This window comes from Arachis duranensis, chromosome 6 (genome assembly GCF_000817695.3).
Source record: "Arachis duranensis cultivar V14167 chromosome 6, aradu.V14167.gnm2.J7QH, whole genome shotgun sequence".
NCBI lineage: Eukaryota > Viridiplantae > Streptophyta > Magnoliopsida > Fabales > Fabaceae > Arachis > Arachis duranensis.
In genome coordinates, this window is record NC_029777.3 from 15,158,819 (window position 1) to 15,180,021 (window position 21,203).

Below are 21,203 nucleotides of genomic sequence, written 5' to 3' on the forward strand. Positions count from 1 at the left end.
ATTGAGAGATATAGTGAAGAAAGAAAAATGAGGAACAAAGAATGAAATAAAAGTTGAGAATTATATTGAATGGGCCTTTGTGCCGAGTGCTAATGCGGAAGTGTTCGCCTAACTGATAGCCTAAGATTGCTAATGCGGGAATGTCCGCCTAACTGATAGCATATTGTATGTTTAATTGGGCTTTTGTGCCAAACTGCTAATGTGAAAGTGCCCGCCTAATGGATAGTCTAAGATTGCTAATGCGGGACTGTTTGCCTAATTGATAGCACTGTGCCTTACTGTGATACACATTGAACTGTCATTATAATAAGGCCTAATTAACATAGGTAACCATGATGGCAAGGTGTCTAAGGGCCTGTTTAGAAACTCTAAAAGTAACATTTTTTTAGCTTTTGACTTATGAAAAGTAGTAGTATTAATGTCTGGTACAATTTTCAAAACCATATTGCAGCTTTCTTAGAAGTTATTTAGGAATTTATAGAGAAGTTAAAAAAGATTGACTTCTCTCATAATACTACTACTTTTTATCACATTTCTGCACTTTTAGAACTAAAAATCCAAATACAAAATAACTTATTTATAAGCTACTTTTAATATAGTCATTTATTGTTTAAGCTATTTTTTCAAAAATAGCTTAATTAAGCTGTTTACCCAAACTGGCCCTAATTGACACGGTAAAAGGACCATATTCAGGGTTCACTCCGAGTAACGTCGGGTTGACGGTAGACAACCGACGCATGAGCTCATGGCCTGAGTTAGGAACAGGCATGCATCATATTGTCTGCACATTTGTATTTGATTGTGTTTGCTTATCTGGTTTCTCTATGATTCTGCTGTTTGTCTTCTTGCAATTTGTTTGTGTTGATCTGTTTGTTGTACTATTAGTTGGTGTATTGAAGTGACTGAGAATTGAGACTTGTTTTTAGTTCGAAAAGTTAAAAAAAATAATTAATTATATGAAGTAAGAGTAAAAAGTATATCCAAAGGTTTAACAAAATAGTTTTATTAAGTAAAGTTAATTATTTGCATGTTAATCATTACTTTTACGGCATTCCCATTTCCTACTGAAAACGTGTGTTTGTTCTTACCCCAAAATCTTCCACTCTTTCAGTGACACAAGTTCGGAGACTCAGTTTGAAGTTGCGGGCGATTTTGAGTTTTATTTAAGTTTTTGTGTTGAGTCATAGAATTTCCTCGCCTTTGTTATTTAAGATATTATTTTATACAGAGGGATATGACTTGTATCTGAGTTTCTTTTGGATTCTCTTGTATAATATTTATTATTATTAATAAATATGTGATTATTATTACTTGGCGTGCTTTGATGAATGAGTTTGATTAATAGAAACAAAAGTTTTCGGCTTTTTCTTAAAAATTGAAACTCGAAATCAAACTAAAGGCTCAATATTAAATAGTAAGTATAGAAAATAGGTTAGTAACACCTTGCTTTTGGTACGATCATGACGTGCTAAAAGTTAGGGCGTTACACTTTGAGTTCTTATTTACTGTTTATGACGCAAAAGCTGATGTGGAGTTACTCTTTATGATAGGTGGGCCATAAATAGGGACAGAGATGAATTTCCTATTGAAAATGATCTTAGAGCATGCTCAATAGTGAACAAATGAAAGGCCAATTTACTATTTGGCCGACAAAAAGTAAAGACCAACCGTTGGAGCAAAATAAAAATGAGTTCCATCATAATATATTCATTGTTTTTCTATGTTTGGGATCTGTACCTTAGGAACTGGTGGAATGGGAGCACACGAGTAAAGTGCAAGGGAAGATGCATGCATGCGGTCATGATGCTCATGTTGCTATGCTTCTCAGTGCTGCAAAGATCTTCAAAGAGCATGAAAAAGATATCCAAGTGTTTGTTTTGATCCTTCTTTTTCCCTCTAAATAATTATACGTGATGATATTTTTCATATCAGTTACAATGTTTGTGTGGTCATTATTCTCCAGTTTGCCATCTTCTCAATCTCAAGAATGTTTGTGGCTCTGCTGTTGAAGTTACTGTCTTTTTTATAATGCATATGTAAAAAAGTCAAATATGGTTGTGTTTTTTATACATGCCAAGATTGCTACAATCATTCTATTAATACATCCGTGATTGTTGTCGAAGAGAATCCTCGACCAAGATCCAAGAAACCAAGATGGGAGAATAACAACAACAAGTGTGGTGGTTCATCATCCAACATCAACTTCCAGCAGCGGAATTCATCGCATTCCACCATTCATCAACTCCCTATCATTGCATTTTCTCTTTTAACAGCTTTCCATTTTTATATCATCAATGAGAAACTACTTTCATAAATGCTATTGCAACAAAAACTAATATGAGCATTATATCATCAACATGCCTAACGGGCATATCAATCAAGCAAATTTTGAACATAAAAGCTAAGTCCGCATAATAAAACAGCAATAAGATTTTAGGAACCAAATTCAGTAAAATATACACAAACCACTCCTCTCGTTCATTCTCAACACCGTTCAGTACCAACAATCATGATCATCAACATTATTTAGTTCTAGTAATAGTAACGATAATCAACAATATAGCGTATGTAACACTGCATTCACAAAACGATTCTTCCAACCGTTCTTCAAAAAATCATAAGTTAACCTCTAGCCTTGAGCTCGGCAAGGCGCCTAGAGAGGTCGTCCTCGTCGACCTTCTCGGTCTCCTTGGCCGGCACGGCGTGCGCTGCCGGCTGAGGGAGTCCGACGGAGACCTCAAGGCCGTAATCGTCGGCGACCTGTTGCATGAGACTGTTGACCTCTCCCTCCGGCGTGGAAAGCGACGTGGATCCAGCCATGGAGCTTTCCATGAACTCAGCCTGGACCTCCATGTTAACGAACTGCTTCTCGAACTGATCCATTGTCTCCGACATCTTCTGAAGGTTTCCGGTGTTGAGCGATGACTCGAGGGACTTGACGATGTTCCCCATGGACTTGCTTATGGTGGACATCTTGGCCTGCGTGTCGAGGCGAGCGACGACGGCGTCTAGGCGCGATGCAAGGCGGAGGTAGTTCATCTGTTCCGTGCGCTTGCGGATGGCGTTCTCCGCGTAGATTCGTGCGCCGTCCATGTTTCCTTTCTCGATGGCCTTCTTGACCTTGAGTTTCTCCGATTTCTCTTCCTTCTCGCACTTTCGTGCCTGGCGCTGTAGCGATTTCGAGGTGAATTTGAGTTCCATGACCTGGTTCATCAGCTTCTCCGTGTTCCCCATGATGATTGATTCGATTCAGCGCTTCCAAAAAGGGATTATCTAGGGTTTTCTCAGAGACAAATTGGGAAATTTTGAAACAACGGGCAGAAAAATAGAAAAGAAGATAGAAAAAGTTGTATTGTGCTTTTTAATGTAGAAAACAGGGAAAGTGTATAGCATTTACCACACGGTTTGGGCTTCTTCTTCGAAACTTCTTTTTTGTTATTCTTTTCAAACTCGCACACGGCCCATTTATTTATTCGAACATGCAAAATATATTGAGCTTGGAAATATGATTACAATTATGTAACTGATACTCCTGCATCATGGTTTAGCTTAAGTATTGTTTTAGTTATTGTCCAAAAATATAATATGCACTGATGGTGTTCAGAAAATTATATTAAGGGTCCGTTTGGAAACACTAAAAAGTTACTTTTTTCAATTTTTGACTTATAGAAAGTTATATTAATGTGTTTGGTATAATTTTTTAGATAAATTTTTAACTTTTCAAAAAGTTATTTAAGAGCTTTTGAAGAAGTTAAAAAATGTGACTTCTCTTATTTTCAAAAGCTATCTTATCACTCTTATTTAATGCACAACTTTAAAACAAGGACTTCTATAATAACTATCCAAACTCAAAATAACTTATTTAAAAGTTATTATTAATAAAAATCCTTATATTTTAAGTTCTTTTTTCAAAAAAATTTATTTAAGAAGTTTAGCCAAACTGATTCTAAGTATTTTGAGCAAACTGAGTATAAGTTAAAGTAGATAGGAAGGAATAGCAAGTTCAAATAAAGCATCAAACTATAACAATAACAAAAGTGACTAGTTTAGGAATCATGAGTAATATGTAATATGTTATGTTGTTATTAAAAATTTTTGCTTTAAAATAGAAAGCATGCATGTAATAATTTTTTTCGGTTTTGCTAGTAGATAATGACTTTCGTAAATAATATGAACAATAGACTTTAAAATTAGTTTAATAAAATAAAAACACACTATATCTCTACAAAAATCACGGAAATCACAAGTGGAGAAAGGGGGTTATCGTATGCGTAACTACATTGTTCACTAAACTCATTGTCTACCTATACTTTTTCTAATTTTTTTGTATATTTGTATCTTAGAGTATGAATAATTGGTAACTTGCATGAACTTTAAATAATTAAATATGACTATAATAATATCATGAATGGTTGAACTTGTATAGAAAAAGGTGTCAAGCATGAAGTCATAACTCTTTACAATTTAGAGAGAAAGCTTAGAGTCCTGGCAATTCTAAATCTATGAATATGTTGATTGTTTAGACATTATATTGTTAAAAAAATAAAGTGCTAGTAATTTACGTATATTTTAGAATAATATATCAAGTACTATAAGCAAAGAGAGCATAATATAAATTTGTAGGAAAGAAAAGAACATATTTCAAAGGAGGAATTAGTGATTATGAAACTAAAAATAATGCAAAATAAGAGGATAAACTTTAATAATGTAGTTTTAATTGACATATTTTTGTATAGATTTTGAGTTCAATGTCTGTTGTCTAAATATTTTTTATTTAAACTTGTACATTTGGTTGAAAACAATTTAAGATATAAACATATACAACAATAATAATTGAGAAAAATAAATAAGTAATTATTGATTTTTCTGTATTTGACATCATATGTGAATACGGTAAATTATTAAATTCATCTTTCATTTATGATCGTTTTATTCTATTTTCAGATGAAATTTATGTTACTCCAATTTAAAAAAAAAAATTAGCTTACTTTAATTTTTGTGATGATTAATAAAAAATTAGTTTATTTTAAATTATTTTATTATGTGTATTTAATTTTATTTTAATTTATTTATTTTAGTCTAGTTTGTTGGCGCATAACTTATTAGGCTATAAAGACATTATGTATAAATTAGATCAGATTGACTATATTATCATTAAACTTTTACAACTGATATAATATTTAATTATGTTTTTTATGTGTTTAAAATTTGTATTATTAGTTGGAGCCTCAATTTTAATTATGACTTTTTTTATTAGGGTACTCGCACGGATTTCATGGACGAGAAGGAATTTACTAGCGCAGCCAAACAAAGAGATCAGGACGCACTTCAGGTGTGTTGGATGTTTGAGCATGTAACTTATATGATTGAGTGGAACCATATTTTGACATTAGTTTCTGCTTTGATCAAGAGATGACAACTTGAGTCTTATATTTTTTACTTATCTTGTGTGGAGATTACTATTATCCTACAAAACGTGACATATTAGTTAGGACTAAATATTGATATAGATCCTGTGAAGAACTGCATCAGTTCATGGGAGTAACTCTACGAGAGACGTTCTATTGAAGATTTCTGTCAACTACTGCTAGGATCTGTACTCAGATCCAATGACAGACAAACACAAAATAAGTAGAATTGTCAACCTTTTATGGTTTTGAGATACTATATATAGGTAATTGGAGGTAGAGCCAGTAGAGGAGCGTCGATGATACATCATGCAGATCATTTGAGGCATTATATTTTCGGATGTGTTTGACTTTTGCGTTCACATGAGGTAGTTGCCTTTGTTGAAAAATCTTATATGAACATGAATGTTGTCTAGAAATTCAGTTGTACTAGTGTGGTTGTACCTCCAGATGTGTCGTGCCACTAATTATAGGCAACAAAACGTGGGTGGATACAGTAGACTGTTTCTCTCTTGGGCACATCATCATATATTTTTGTGTTGATATGAGGGATTTGGCTAGTCCTGATTTTCTCTTATTGAAAGGTATTCATGTATTTTTTTTATTCTGTTTCTTATTGTATAATTGAAAAATAATAGGCTGGATCAACACAAGTTGTGCATCTGTGAAGTAGTTAATCTCTTCCTTCTCTTCATTAGAAAATTTTATGGGTTTAATCTCTATATCTTTGCTATCAGGGTTAATTTGATAGGGATCTGTCATTAGGTCTCTGATCGCAGAATTTTCATAACTTTCAAAATCTACTTGCAAAATCACATTATTAAAATTTTCAGCATTTGACCTCTTTTAACTATTATCAGATCATATATTAAGTCAACTATCAACCTTTTAATATTTGTTCATGCTATTCACTTGGAGAAATATCATCACCAATATCTATAGAAGTTCCTCCACACAAATTAATCAAAAAAATAAATTAAATAATTTTAAGAAGTGTACAGTTATCTAACGATTGTGTCCATTTTTTATTAGATATATATTATCATGTAACGGATACTTAAATCACACAAATTTTTATGCAATAATATGTGACTAAAAATAATTTATTTTTTAATTTTGAGAGAGTATTGAAATAATTTTTTCTTTTTAATTTAGACATTCATGTATATGATATGTATATATTATAATATTCCTCTTCTGTTTATATATGACAACAATATTTGAGAAAGAAAAAGAACGTTTTAGATTGTATTTGAAGCTTATTTGAGGGATAATTGTTGTACAAAATTCTGTTTATTATTATTTGACATGTAATAATCTGGATTATTAATAACACGTAATCCATTTTTTAAGAAAAATTAATGTGGATCTAATACTACCATTATCCCAGATCATTAGATCAAACTTCCTGAAATTGAACAAAAAGGAATAAGAAATCTGAAATATTTGTGAAATTTTATATTATTGAAAAGCTTAACGAAAACTCTCTAAACTTCTTAATTAAATCGCACTACATTTATCAACATAGGAGAAATATCTATACAATAATTGTACTATGCTCATTTCTTTTTTTCTTCAAATTTTCTCTTCAACTTTTACATTTTTCTCATAATAGAAAATACAAATTTTGCTATTGTTTATGTTTTCCTATCTCTATATTTATGTGATAAATGAGATGATCAATGAAGCATCATGACGCTTGCAAATTCTTCATAGCTAACTTGACCATCTCCATCCAAATCTGCCTCTCTAATCATTTGTTCAGCCTCTTCATCTGTCAACCTCTCTCCCATATTCATCATTACTTGTCTCAGCTGTAAAGCATCAAAAATAGTTTCTCAGTGATCCATGATAATCTCCACTTTGTTATGATAGTATCCGTTTTGCACTAATTTAGGTTATCACATATTATTTTTTGATGATAAAAAATGTTAAAATATAACAGCTTTAACATTTTAACTAATCCCATATAACTATCTTTTTTTTTTCTAAAGACTCAAAAGAAACAATATAACATATATGATACAAGGACACAGGACACGAATAGGAAACATGTTTATAAGCGAATTTCAAAATTTTATATGACACAAAGACATATATATATATATATAAATAATAATATATACTATTTATAGATTTATTTTAAGAATACATGTTAAGAATAAAATTGGACACGTTGACACATAATAGTATTTAGGTGTGTCAAAGTGTGTCATCAAAAGAATTTTTTATTTTTTATTAAGACACGGTTAAACAGACACGCATATCGAACGAGTGTCGATAAGTGTCATGTCCGAAATGTGTCGAAACCACAACTCAGTAAAGTGTTTGTGCTTGGTAGAATAGAACTGAAAACAGGGCAAAATTGATGCATGTTTTACCTCAGTGGCTGATATGTATCCATCTTGATCTCTATCAAATACTTTGAATGCTTCTTTTAACTCCTCAGCCAAATTTTCCTGCCAAATCCATCAAACATTAAATAAGTTTCGAAATTGAAAGACAGATTAGGCATGTTAAGCAAGGTAGAAGAAGCTAAGTACCTTCATTTTTGTAGCCATGATATTGATGAACTCTTCAAAATCTATGCTCCCACTCCCGTCAATATCAACTTCACTAATCATATGTTGGATTTCTTCTTTTGTTGCATTACCTTCCAATGATTTAATAATGGTTGCCAATTCATCCACGCTAATAAATCCTATATTCAAATCAGTTTAAAAAACAAACGAAACTAAAAAAGAAGGAGTTTGGGATAAAAAAGAAAAATATACACACCGTCATGGTCCTTGTCAATGAAGCTAAAAGCTTCTCGGAATTCAGCAACTTGATCTTCTGTCAATGCATCTGGCGCCATGAAATTAAATTATTGGTGTATGAAAACAAGAACACGATATACAATGATGAGAAATGTGTTGTTCATTGTGTTTATATAGAAACATGTATACGCGTGTGGTGTTTCTCATAGTCAAAAGAGGACCAAGGCATAGAAATTTTCCAGAAGGGTCGTCGTCGTTATAGATTTATATTCAATGTGGGAAAAGTTGATCAACAATTCATATTCACTTTCTGCTCCCATTTGATTCCAACTTCTCTTTCATCGGTCAATCAAATGCGACTTTTATAAATTTTATTTCATCACACTTGCATGCCAATTTGCAATAACTCCACGGAATTGCATTGCATATACTTGATTACTTGCATTTTTATGTAAAAGATAAATGAATTTGAATAATTTGAAGTTTAATTTTTATTATGATTTTTAATAAGAACAAACTTTTCTTAAACAACTAGACATATAATCATTTGTGTAATTTTTTTTAATTTAAATTTTTGAAAGGAGTATTATATATTAATTTTTTTACTAAAAAAATAAGAGACGTGTTAGACATATAACTATTCATATGTTTTTTTATATTAGTTTAAATTTATGGGATAAGTGATAACAGTTAATAAAAAATAAATGAACAAAAAAAAATTTAAGAGTTTGAATTCTTATTGTAAAAAAAAAAAAGATAAATACTATTTTATTATTAGTTGAAAAAGAAACAATTTCTAATCTTCTTTTATTTTACTATTGAAATGAAAAACTATTATGCGGAGCCATTTATAAGTACGGATAACTTTTTTCAAAATATTATTTTGGACTTTAAAAACAAATAAATGAATAATGAAGAAATATAAGTAGATTGTAATAGCTTATTGTGCAGGTTATCTAAGTCCTTTATCCTTATCGGATTCTTGATATTTTTATAACTCATTAATGGAGAAATTAAAAAGCGTTTCAACATTCATAAAAGTGTGTTGTGATGACTTTTCTGATGGCTTGACTATATATAGCTTTTCATTAGTATTTCATGAACACAACCCCTTATTTATAAGCTTAGGAGACATATAGTATCAACTCCGTACTTCTAAATCAATCATTAAAGTATTTGGGCAGAGTTTCAACATGGTCAGTAGTAAGACCTTGTAATTTTGTGGTTCGTGTTTAATATTGGAAAGCTAATATCAATTTAATTGTATATAGAACTTTTTTTTTATTTTGGTTATTTTAACCGCATTTGTATGCCAACAAAAAAATTTGACAAGCTATAAAAATATAAGATAAAGTATCTTGTTAAATTACTAAACTAAAAAAATTGAGTTGATAATTAAATAATAATAAAAAAATAAATTTTGATATTTTTATAATATTTTTTTAAAATTTGTTTATATTTTAGTTATAAAAAATATAAGAACAATTTTTAATCAGTCAACTTTAAACAATTATAATTAATAATTATTAAGTTTGTATTTTTAAAAGATAAATTTTAAATAATTACTAACTAATGATAACTAATTAGTATAAAATATTGTTAAGTACATAATAATTTTTGTAAACAATGTGAATAATAAATTTTAAAATTAGTTTAATAAAAAACACATTATACCTCTATAAAATTTACAAATAAAAGAAAGAGGTTACTATATACATAACTGTATTGTTAATTAAATTTATTATCTTACTATATTTTTTTAATTCAAAAATATTCATTAACTTGTTATTGGTAGACCTTTATTAATTAACTAACGGGATTGTTTAGTTATATTTTTCCTATACCAAAACTACCCACATGAATTATGTGGCCATAACAGAAGCTCCTTGATGACAAATGCCGGGGCTTCTTATACTATTATGACGCTTAGTTATTATAATTAATTAAAAGTAACACATCAAAACAAACAAGTTTGATGGAAATTTGAGTGCGTAGGAAGAAGAAGTGGGAGGATAAACATAAACAATTAAATTAAGCAGCGCGTTGAACAATTGTTTGAATGCATAAAAGGCTGAGTCGGCGCTGTCGCGTCTATCAAATATCAACAACGCCGCAACTGCATGGTTAGTTGTGACTTGTGAGAACAGCTCCCAACACAAGTACACAACTATAAACGCATAATCTAAGTTCACACATCATATATTCATAATTCTTATTTTCTTCACCTATAAAATTCATCAATAAATTTATGTTCTTTATAAACTACTCACTCCTGCAAAATTCACATTCATTCCAAATTCTCTTCTTTATAATATTTTATTATTCTTTGTTATTTTCATTTCCATATATATAATCTCATAAGATGCTACATAAATATAAAATATAAATAGCTAACAAATTATAACTTAAATGGCATAATCTCTTTATCCTCATCTAGAATCGAATCTCACTCCTAACTTAAAAAAAAATAAAAAAAACATCATGAATGATTTATTTGTTATTTTAATTAAAACGGGGCTAAGAGCCCTTGATGAGTGATTCGTTAGTGTGCAATAATTTTGCACAAACGTTTACCATTTATTTTTTGAACTGGATCCGTTCTTTTTATTGTCACACATTAACTGGGCCTGGATTTGTTTAGTTTGGGCCCAGGTTCCATTATTTTGGGCCTTTAGTTTGGGTTCCATTTCGACAATACATGGAACATATTGCTTTCTAGTTTGTGGTTTCTTCTTAGAAGTTTGTCCCCAATTTACAGTGAAAGCAGCTCAGCTCAAATGCGAAAGAAAGAATCTCCTTTTCTTTTGTTACTGAGCAGAGACCGTTCTTGTCTCCATTCTTGATTCCTTCACGCTGGTTAGCTCTCCTCTCTCTTTCTCTGTGCATGCCCTAACTCAGTGAAGCAGGAATATGAAGCTCACTTTTCTAGAACACAGAGCTATCTCTTTGGATACTTGAGATTCTAAATGCTCTTTCCAATTAATGCTTCGATCTAGGTTTTTTTTATATTGATCGCATTGCTACCTACATTCCGCTACCTTTTGTATGATTTAATGGTTATTGAAGAACTTTACTTTCACTGCACATTGAATGGACATTTCATGTTAGGGTTTAGGGTTTAAGCCTCAGGATTTTGTTGCGTTTTTGCTGAATTTTTTTTAGAAGATTTGTTAGCACCATTTATCACTGTCATCGTTCGATCATATTCATATGTAACGACGATTCTTAAGAAAGAAAAGAAATTGATGTTTTGGGGGTAGGGACGCTGGTTGTGAACTTGTTGAATAGACTCGAGTTATTTCCTCCGACCATAATTTCTAATTTGATATTTGAGAGTTGTTTGTGTTTGATGCGTAACAATAGCACCTTGTTTCTTTTCAACAGAACAACATGAGCATGGAGTGACTTTTGTGACACACCTCTTTGGAACGTTTCTTCTGAGTTGTGATTGTTGTCTTACACTAACGTGATCCGGACTTGTACTCTTAGCATGGTGATGGGTTTGGAAAAGGATCCTCGTGTGTTTTTAGATGTCTCAATTGGCGGGGACCCTGTGGAAAGAATTGTAATACAGGTATTAACTATTGAGTTCAAACAGAAAATTTCTTGTTTGCATTCTGTTTGATATTTATATATAGTTGAAATTCTTGGCATCATGGGATTGTATGAGGTTTATGCTCTTAAAATTGTGCAGCTTTTTGCTGGTGTTGTTCCCAAGACAGCTGAGAATTTTCGGGCACTCTGTACAGGTATCTTTATATTATTCAAATGCATATCCTTTTGCAATTCTATCTGTTCTTTATTTGTTTGGTCCTGCTTGGAGAAAACATAATTCATATAAGAATTTTCTAATGTTAAACCGTCGAGCTTCTTGTTGACCAAGGAGTTTTGGTTCACTGGTTAGGTAGACACTAGCAAATGGTAAAGGTCCAGAATTTAAAATGTTTGTATGAATATGGACTAGGCATTGTTATAATTTTGCAATCTTTTATTAGTTGAATGATGCATGATTTTAACTTCTACTAAATGGATTTATAAGGTAACCCTTTCTGAAAAGGGGAAAAAAAATTTACATGTATCTTTCAGGCTATTATTGTAGATGTTCTGTCTTCTGTTTGTAGGGGAGAAGGGCATTGGGGCATCCACGGCGAAACCTTTGCATTATAAAGGGACAAGTTTTCATCGAATAATTAAAGGTTTTATGGCTCAAGTAAGTTGCTCTTCATGGTTATTCTGTTCATGATTGTTAAAGCTAATTATGGAGTACTTGAGTAGATATCTTGTCATCTTGGAGTTTTATAGTTTATGAGTTAATTTTGTGGCTGTGAGGTGACAGCATTGACATTGCCTTTGGCCTTTACATCATTTTTGGTTTGCACATGAGTGTTTCGTTATTTTCTCATTTCAATATCCGATAATTCACCCGCTTTTTTCTTGACAGGGTGGTGATTTTTCAAGGGGCAATGGTATGCTTTTTATTTTTATGGTTTGCCCCTCTCATTGGATCTGTAGACAGCTTTTTGACTTCTTTACTTTACCAAGATTTCTAAAAGCAACCATTGACTGATGACAGGCACTGGTGGAGAAAGTATATATGGAGGAAAATTTGCAGGTAAATTTACTATCTGAGAGGAAGTTTATGAGTATTCAAAATTTGAAAGGAAATATCACTTATTGTCGATTTGTTTAATGATCTATTAATAATCTTTACATGCAAATACTTCTTTGTTGCAGATGAAAATTTCAAACTATCACATGATGGACCTGGTGTTCTTTCCATGGCTAATAGTGGAGCTAACACAAATGGGTCTCAGTTCTTTATTACCTTTAAGCGGCAACCACATCTTGATGGGTATGGAAGCTTTCCATATTTTTTGTTTAAGTTTGATATGTTCTTATTTGTGTACCAAATCTGGATTACTTCTTGTTGATCTGCCTAGAATTTTGCACAGAAGTCTGTTTTCCAGTTCTGTTGCTGCTACTGTTGTTGTTTTATATGGCCTTCTTTTATGTTTTCATTTTGCTCTGAAAGTTATAGTTTCTAATTTTCCTTGTCAAATGGCACGGTTTTAAATAATAATACCTTCACACCATGTAGTAAACACGTTGTTTTTGGGAAAGTTGTCATGGGAATGGACATCCTGAAGAAAATTGAGCTGGTGGGATCTTCTGATGGGAAACCTGTTCAGCCTGTCAAAATTATTGATTGTGGTGAAGTTTCAGAGACAAAAGTCCAGCATGCTGTTGAGAAGGACAAAGGTACTTGTTAAAGAAATAAACATTGATGAAGATGTTATAACGTTGTTGTTTCTATATGCTGCAACTCAAATTTTTTGTAATGTTTATATATTTATATTTTTTTTTCATGTTAGGGAAAAAGAGAAAATCAGGGAAATCTGTATCTCCTGATGATGGTTCTGCCAAAAGATCAAGGGGTAGAAGGAAAAAAACTTCAAAAGATACTAAGAGAAGGAAGAAGAGATACTCAACATCAGATAGTGATGGTAGTGGCAGTGACAGTTGGATAAGCGCAAGCATGAGAAGAAGAGGAGAAAGGGACAAAAGCATAGAAGGCGCCAGCACACTAGAAGTAGAAGATCAAGACACAAGTCCAAATGGTATTGTTTCGAGGTTTAACTAGTCTTTAGCATGGTCTCTTATGTTTCTCCCTCAGAATTTGCATGATAACTGCTTTAATTGAACTACTTACCTGTTTCAGGAGTTCAGAGGATTCAAGTGATACAGAAAGTGAAAGTTCTAGTGCTAGTGGCAGTAGTTCTGGCAAGGAAAAGGCTGATCGTCGTGGCTCTAGATCTAAAGCACTTGCTGACAATAAACCACAAAGGAATTTAGGTATGTTATGTGTATCATTCTTTTGTACATGTCCTCCAACTCTCACCTTTCCCCTTTCTTTGAACACGAACTGGGGGGAGTAAAGTACATTTATGAGTAATGTTATGTAGATATTGCTGTCTAAGCTACCATTGCTCTTGGTACAGACACAGGAAAGCAATCTTCTAGTCCCCCTATAAAAAGTAAAAGTATTTCAGAACAAGGGATGGATACTAAGGCTAGAAGAACTGTGGACAAGGAATCACATGAAGAAGGTGAACTGTCTCCGGAAAATGATGAACTTCTGAATAATGGGCATGATACTCGGGCCAAACTTAGTAAACCTTCTAAGCAACAGACCTATTCAGATGATTCAGATCAGAATAGGTTTCACCTCTTGGCTTTTTATATTATCTCATTTGAAATCTTTTGAAATTTTGCATAATTTAATGTCAACTCCATCCAATTATAAGAATGCATCTCCAGTTTTTCTTATTTTTGTCATATCCTTTTTTCTTTCAGAGGTGCAAGTCCTGGAAGAGGTCCTGCTGGGAAGTCTGGGGAGCTAAACCAGGGACACAGTGTATTGGCTAGTCCTGGTCAAAAAGCATCTGAACCAGCATCTAAAACCCAGGGCTTTTCGAAAAGTCCTTCACCACATGGTATGCCTAAGCGTATAAAAAAAGGACGTGGCTTTACAGAGCGCTATGCCTTTGCACGCAGATATCGTACTCCATCTCCTGAACGTTCTCCCCCTGCATATCGTTATGGCGATAGAAATATTAGAAGGAACTTTGACAGGTATGCCTATATCATTTTGCTAAGCTAGATTCTTTGGAACATGTTGGATATTGTTCTCAGTTTTATGTTATTTTTAGAAACTCAAGCTACAGAAGATATTCTGAGCGCTCCCCTCCAAGACGTTTCCGGAGCCCACCAAGGGGTGGAAACCGTCCAAGGTGCTTCCTCCCTCTCATTTGCCGTCACGTAGTTATCCCTTGTTACCTTTTATTGTTACTTAACGAGATCTTAACCATATATAACTGGAATTGTCTATGCACATGCTGTGGCATGATGGATGCTTCATTAAACTAATTTTTCTTCTAACTATAACTGCATTTTCATGGTTATTGTGTTCTTATACTATACCTTTGTCCTCCTTTCTTATGTTTTTCTGTAATTGCATTTTGATATAAACAAGTAGTGTTTCTCTCATGGAATCTAGTACACAAAAATGGAAAACAATAGTGCTTAAGCTTAATACATATACTTGTTATTTTAGATACCAAAATAGAAGAAGTCGAAGTAGGAGCATCTCTCGCAGTCCAGTGCGTGGCCGTTTTAGAGACCATGGTCGCAGCCAGAGTCCAGTACGTAGTCCTAGTCCTGAAGACAGGAGGCCTCCAATAAGTGACAGATTGAAATCCCGACTTGGTCCTCGTAATGATCTACCCTCTCCGGACAAAGGCAGGTCAAGGTCCAATTCCAGGAGTAACAGATCTTCTAGTTCCAGATCACCTGATGCGACGCCACCAAAACGACGACATGATAAAAGGACATCATCTCGAAGCAGGTCTAGATCAAGCTCATTGTCTGGACAAAAGGGGTTAGTTTCTTATGGAGATGCAAGTCCTGATTCTGGGGCAACGTAGGTATGGTGCTAGTAGTAAATCCCAAGCCTTGACAGGAGCTAAAATTGCTATACATCCTATAAAAATATCCAGTTGGTGGGAAATGTGGCCATAATTTTTGTCTGCTTATTCATCCGCTTGTCCTTAGTTGAATTAGGATGTTAAACCTGTAGAGCCTATTTTAAGTGTTACCATTTAACTTTAACCAAGTCACCAAGTCTCCTGAAGCCGTTTAGTTCAAGTAGGTTGTTGGGGCCAAAACTTTTAAGAGACGCCTCTTAAACTGGTTCCAATTGTACATTATCTTAAGCTGGCATTGTTGTGCTCATTATTTTCTTGAGAATAATTTGTGAACATGATAACATCTCTCCCTTTGTTTCTGACGTGTCATATTTTGGTTGTGAAATGTTAAGTCATTGGTGTTCTACCTCACTCTTCCATTTTTCAATGCTTTTGCTCAAAAAAAAAGAGTAAACAAATAATCATCATCAACAATACTTTGGTTTCTCATTTATAGTTCAGATGGAATAATGAGCACACATTAGCTCAGGTGAAGATTATATACCCATTTTCCATAGATAAAAAATCTTGCAAAATAAATAAAGATGATGCCAAAAATATAAATATTAGATATTTCAAGTGTACGCTTTAAATTTATTAGAAATAAAAGAATTTCTCGTAATTTCTAATGGAGATTGGAGTCTTTTAAGTTAGGGTGCCTCACAGGAAATTAATCCATTGTATACTCGTTGTGGCTGCTAAAAGAAGCCCTTGTAACTTGTAACTAGCTTTTCACAGCAGACTATTCTTTGATCAAGAAACACTTTTGGATTTGATCTTTTATACATCCCAATCGTTTTGAGTCATTAGTGTAGAATTTTTGTTTGGGCAGTCTAAGATATTTTATAGAGTGAATATCCAATCCGTCATTGACAATTATTTCAAAAGGACTATGAGGTTCTTAACAAAAAAAATATCCAACTTGGCTTTTGAACTTTATTTTTTTAGAACTGATTAGTCTTTGTGCAAAAAAAAGTACTGATACAGGGACTAATCAGTCCCATAAAAATAAAATTCAAGAGCCGTTTAAAATTTTTTTCTATTTTTTTATACGTGGGTCGAATAAGAAAAACTACTTAACACAAACAATATGTTTTATGTTTTGATCTTTTATGTTTTGCAACTGAGTGCATTGATCCGGGTTAACGCAAACGAAACACTATAATGTTCATTGCGACCGAAAGGTGCCCTTTTTTAATGAAAAAGTATAGGGTACTGATTCGACCGTTACAAATATCAAGTAATAACTCGGCCAAATAAAGCATAGCTCGGCGTTATGCGTTACAAACCGAGTTCAACGGCCTACATACTAGAATCAAAACGTCGGACTAGACATCATCACCCATTAAGCCTTATTATTATCCTCCAATTCAGACGATGAAGCAGAAGCATAAACGACCTGTTTCTCAATATTGACTTAAGTTTCGGAGTGCTTTTGCAGGTACACTCCCCCCTTGTTCCTTGCTCACGCTTATTGTAATCGGACATCTTCTTGGAGAAAAGCTTGGACTTACATCAAGCTCAAAGGTCGGCACCGAAGATAACAACTCGGCGTCGACTCCCAGAGACCGAGCTCTCCCTTCAGGTATACATACAAGAACATGTACCAATATACTATTTGTCAACTTATTGCCAATAATAATTAATTATTATATTTTAAATATACGTATAAGAAGACACATTCAAAAAATACATATATAACGATACTTTCATTAGACACAGCTATAAAAAAATATTTTTATTAGACACATCCACAAAGACACTTTCATTAAATACAATCATAAATAAGAGTTAACAGAAATTACCAAAAATACTGTTGACAACATAACAGAATTATTTTCTAATTCTTTTCACATCCATTTTATCTCCAAGGTAAAAAAAAAGGAAAAAGAAAAAAGAAAGAAGATGTACCTCTTATCAAATAACTTTTGAATATCAAAAGTTTTTAACTTTTAATAAGCAAAGTTCAAATTCCATTCTTCTGAGAAGAAATAAATTTGAGAATTAGTTATTAAAAACTACTTAATTATGAAAATATCCAATAATTTTTCCAACTCGGACTCAACTTTTATGGATTACACAAATTGAAATTAGATATATGAGTAATTCAATAATTCTCATTTCTCCCTGCTCATATACTAATACATAGGATATATGATAGAAATTCAAGTGTAATCAATTTCATGTAAAAATAATAATTGAGAATCGTTACATAAAAATTTAGTTAAATTAGTCCATTTATTTAATAGTTCTAAACTATCAACTTTAGTTAACTACATCTAAATTTTTACCCAATTATATATTTCATATTTATTTTGTCTGAAAAGACCAAATTTAAAAAATATAAAAATAATAAAATGTCATAGCATGAGAGCCAAAACATGAAAATAGGAAAAGGGAACAAAAAGATCCCAAATAGATAAAAGAAAGAGATTGCTTTTTCTGGTTGGAGGAATGCAAATTGGAAAGGGGGACAGAAAAGAAAAGAAAAGAAAACGTGTTTTTGAAGAGTAGAAAGTAAGTGCGGTGAATGGAAAAGACGATTTGAGTGTGTTGATAGCATTTTAGGTATCGAATGAGGTGAATATCTCCCAATAATCTGAAGCAGTGTGTCTGTGCATGGCGTCAGAAACGGCGTCGTTGGTTGAAATTGAAACGACGACTGTGTCTGAGAAAATAGGGAAGCATAGGATTCTTGCAGAACTCAAGCGCCTCGATCAAGACATCAAATTCCTTCAGGTTCTTTCTTTCTATCTTATAAAGTTTTGTTTTTTGGAAATGGGGATGGGTAAAAGTTGTTAATTTTGATTTGCTTACTTGGAAAGTGAAATCTAATTTTGTTGCAAGCAAAGTTCTTTGCAAATTCTGAATTGTTCTGTTCTCGTTTGTCTTTTAGATTCATTTCCTGTGTTCTCTCGAACTATGCAGGAAGAATTGGAAGAGCTTGAGAAAGCAGATAATGTGTCAATCATATGCATAGGGTAAGCATTTTTTTTTTTTGGGCAAAGATGAAATCAGAAATTGCTGATATATAATATAAGAAGAATGTTGAAATTGGTGATGATGAACTAATTATTGTCTCAATTAGAAGTTTTATATTGATAAGGCTTAAATTTCAGTTTGCTGCAAAACGTGGAAAGTAGGCCTGATCCACTTCTTCCCGAGTAATTTTCCATTATCCTTCTGTTTATGCTTTCAATTTGTGTTTTGATGCATAATGATGATGATGATGATGATGATTTAGATGTGTTTGATAACAGAATCCATGGAGCAGTAAACGTGTTATGGGATCGATGGTTTGAAGGTCCTCAGGAGCCACACGAATGTACATGTTTGATTCTATGACTTTAATTAGAGCGTAATTGAGGATATGTACAAGTACAATTATTCTTTTTAACGAACAAATCCTTGGTTTCATTGTTTAAGAAAGACGATGCATGTGAACTGAACAAACTCTGTTCATGGCTTCAGCACAATTAAAAGTTTGACTCACTGTCAAAATAATATCTTAAATACTAAATTACATCAGATCATTAGACCATGTTTGGGTATTTGAATCCAATGCAGCTTATTAAGATGCATTTTTTTTGGTTGGGACTTATCTTATACATTAGGCCAAATGAGTTACTGTATATAGAAGGCGGGATTCGAATCCTCGACTCTTGTTTGAGCAGACGAGTGAGCTGAATATTCGACCAAACTAAGTTAATGTCTTTATTAAGGATGTCCTCATCTTCTTCGTCCATGGATTATGGGTATATCTAGCTATGCTTCTTTCTCTTAAATGGGCTCAAACACAAGGCCTCCTGCCCACCCAAAAAAATAGAAGAAAAACTGCCAAGAGAGGGCAGTGCTTGGAGGATTGATTATTGATTTATTAATGAAAAGGTAGTAGATAAAGATAAAATGGTTCATGACCAAAAATAGAAAAAGAAAGAATGGTTAATTTGCACTTAAACTAATGTCGAGAGTTTGAATCTTATCTTATAGGTGTAGTAATTTATTGGTAAGAAAAATTAAAAAAATGCTAGTAAATTGTGATAGAAACAATTGGAGGACACAGACATGTATGGTCACTATAGAGTAGACATCAGCCAAATTGTGTTTCATTTGAAACCATGGTTGCTAAGTGCAACAATTATCTTATGGTTGAAACGGTTTATAGTTTCTGTGTTTTTTGTTTTAAGATTAATTAGGAATATATGTTAAGGTTATTGATTTTTTTTAAAAAAATTAAAGTACTTATTATAAATTAAAACTTAAAATTTTACTAATAATAATTTTTACATATACCAATAGAATATATATTAGTTAAACTCTCAATTTTACTACAGGAACATATATAACATATTCTGACGATTGCATCCCTCATTTGACGTCAGCTTGTTATGCATCCTAAGTTCATTAAAAGCTGTTCATACCCTGGCCCAACGACGAAGGCCCAGGTCCAAATAAAAGGCCTAATCTAAAGGATTAAGCCTAGCTAAGTACCGACCTTCCCGTAAGAAGTCGGTATCAACCACGACTTGGTCTGAAGAAGTCGGATGTGAGATTAGCTGGCAGATAAACACTCATTCAAATGAGTAACCGCCCCTAAAATCTCTCTAACCGCTTCATAAAGCCATATCTTAACCTCCCCAAGATAATGGGGCGGAATCTCCGGTTACCCACCGTAACATTGGCGCCGTTGCCGGGGACCCGAGAGATCATCCATTGATGGCGGACAGATCCCATGAAGAAGGCCATGTGGAAACAGATTCCGAACAAGAGAATCTGGACACAGGTAATAACAATGTGGACTTAACCCTCCACCAGGAGGTTAACCATCAGCAGAGAGAGGGCGCCTCCGGGGTAAAAAACCCGAAGGCAAACCTATCAAAAGCGGCGATGAAGTGGTTCGATAGCCTTCCCCCAAGATCGATCACTAGTTTTGAAGACCTCTCAAGGAAGTTTTTGATGAGGTTCTCAATTCAGAAAGACAAGGTGAAGCACGCACCGAGCCTCCTGGGAGTAAAACAGGAGGTCGGAGAATCTTTACGAGCCTATATGGAAAGGTTCAATAAAGCTTGTTTGGAGATCCAAGACTTGCCCACAGAGGCAGTCATAATGGGGTTAGTCAATGGGCTCCGAGAAGGTCCCTTCTCGCAGTCCATATCTAAAAGACACCTCGTTTCCCTAAGTGATGTACAAGAAAGAGCTGAAAAGTACATCAATATGGAAGAAAACGCCAAGTTAAGAGACCTGAGTTGGCGATCTGGACCCCCTCCCTCAATTAAAGAGAGGGAGAGGGAAGCCAAGAAAAAGGAAGAACTCGGTCTCGAGAGGCCCAGGAAATATCACTCTTATACTCCTCTAAAAACTTCTGTAGTGGATGCATACAGAGAGATTTGCCACACTGAAAGGCTGCCACCCCCTAGACCTATTAAAAATAAAAAAGGGGGGAGCCGCAGCGATTATTGCGAGTACCATAAAATATATGGTCACTCCACTAACGACTGTTACGACCTTAAGAA

The 21,203-nt window shown here is 33.4% G+C and overlaps 4 protein-coding genes across 4 annotated transcripts; 2 read left to right on the top strand and 2 right to left on the bottom strand.

Annotated features, from left to right (window-relative positions):
* Positions 1 to 2,412: 2,412 nt before the first annotated feature.
* Positions 2,413 to 3,349, bottom strand: LOC107493169 (ESCRT-related protein CHMP1B). The gene has a single exon (XM_016114258.3). It carries the CDS (start codon positions 3,232 to 3,234, stop codon positions 2,623 to 2,625), a length of 612 nt encoding a protein of 203 aa, XP_015969744.1. The 5' UTR covers positions 3,235 to 3,349; the 3' UTR covers positions 2,413 to 2,622.
* A 3,619-nt stretch (positions 3,350 to 6,968) lies between these two features.
* Positions 6,969 to 8,304, bottom strand: LOC107493167 (calmodulin-like). The gene is made up of 4 exons (XM_016114256.3): positions 8,187 to 8,304; positions 7,952 to 8,109; positions 7,790 to 7,867; positions 6,969 to 7,222 (listed from the first exon to the last, which is right to left on the bottom strand). The coding sequence occupies exons 1-4, from the start codon at positions 8,263 to 8,265 to the stop codon at positions 7,088 to 7,090; spliced, it is 450 nt and encodes a 149-aa protein (XP_015969742.1). The 5' UTR covers positions 8,266 to 8,304; the 3' UTR covers positions 6,969 to 7,087.
* Positions 8,305 to 10,888: 2,584 nt separating this feature from the next.
* LOC107493168 (peptidyl-prolyl cis-trans isomerase CYP63) lies at positions 10,889 to 16,062 on the top strand. The gene is given in 15 exon segments (XM_052263232.1): positions 10,889 to 11,023; positions 11,552 to 11,741; positions 11,862 to 11,916; positions 12,289 to 12,377; positions 12,609 to 12,633; positions 12,741 to 12,779; positions 12,902 to 13,019; positions 13,266 to 13,426; positions 13,540 to 13,686; positions 13,689 to 13,785; positions 13,887 to 14,020; positions 14,167 to 14,386; positions 14,522 to 14,800; positions 14,878 to 14,958; positions 15,282 to 16,062. Coding segments are annotated over 14 exon segments (1,899 nt in total). The 5' UTR covers positions 10,889 to 11,023; positions 11,552 to 11,657; the 3' UTR covers positions 15,652 to 16,062.
* Positions 16,063 to 18,092: 2,030 nt separating this feature from the next.
* Positions 18,093 to 19,107, top strand: LOC107493094 (guanine nucleotide-binding protein subunit gamma 2). The gene is made up of 4 exons (XM_016114168.3): positions 18,093 to 18,429; positions 18,619 to 18,671; positions 18,810 to 18,854; positions 18,951 to 19,107. The coding sequence occupies exons 1-4, from the start codon at positions 18,310 to 18,312 to the stop codon at positions 19,033 to 19,035; spliced, it is 303 nt and encodes a 100-aa protein (XP_015969654.1). The 5' UTR covers positions 18,093 to 18,309; the 3' UTR covers positions 19,036 to 19,107.
* Positions 19,108 to 21,203: the final 2,096 nt, after the last annotated feature.

Excerpts from the sequence above, each read along its gene's own strand:
- LOC107493167 (XM_016114256.3), bottom strand. The coding sequence starts at position 8,265 with ATGGCGCCAGATGCATTGACAGAAGATCAAGTTGCTGAATTCCGAGAA. Across the intron at positions 8,110-8,186 it reads CATTGACAAGGACCATGACG|GATTTATTAGCGTGGATGAA; the intron begins GTGTGTATATTT and ends ATTTGAATATAG. Across the intron at positions 7,223-7,789 it reads GATACATATCAGCCACTGAG|CTGAGACAAGTAATGATGAA; the intron begins GTAAAACATGCA and ends GATGCTTTACAG.
- LOC107493094 (XM_016114168.3), top strand. The coding sequence starts at position 18,310 with ATGGCGTCAGAAACGGCGTCGTTGGTTGAAATTGAAACGACGACTGTG. Across the intron at positions 18,672-18,809 it reads GTGTCAATCATATGCATAGG|TTTGCTGCAAAACGTGGAAA; the intron begins GTAAGCATTTTT and ends CTTAAATTTCAG. Across the intron at positions 18,855-18,950 it reads CCTGATCCACTTCTTCCCGA|AATCCATGGAGCAGTAAACG; the intron begins GTAATTTTCCAT and ends GTTTGATAACAG.
- LOC107493169 (XM_016114258.3), bottom strand. The coding sequence starts at position 3,234 with ATGGGGAACACGGAGAAGCTGATGAACCAGGTCATGGAACTCAAATTC.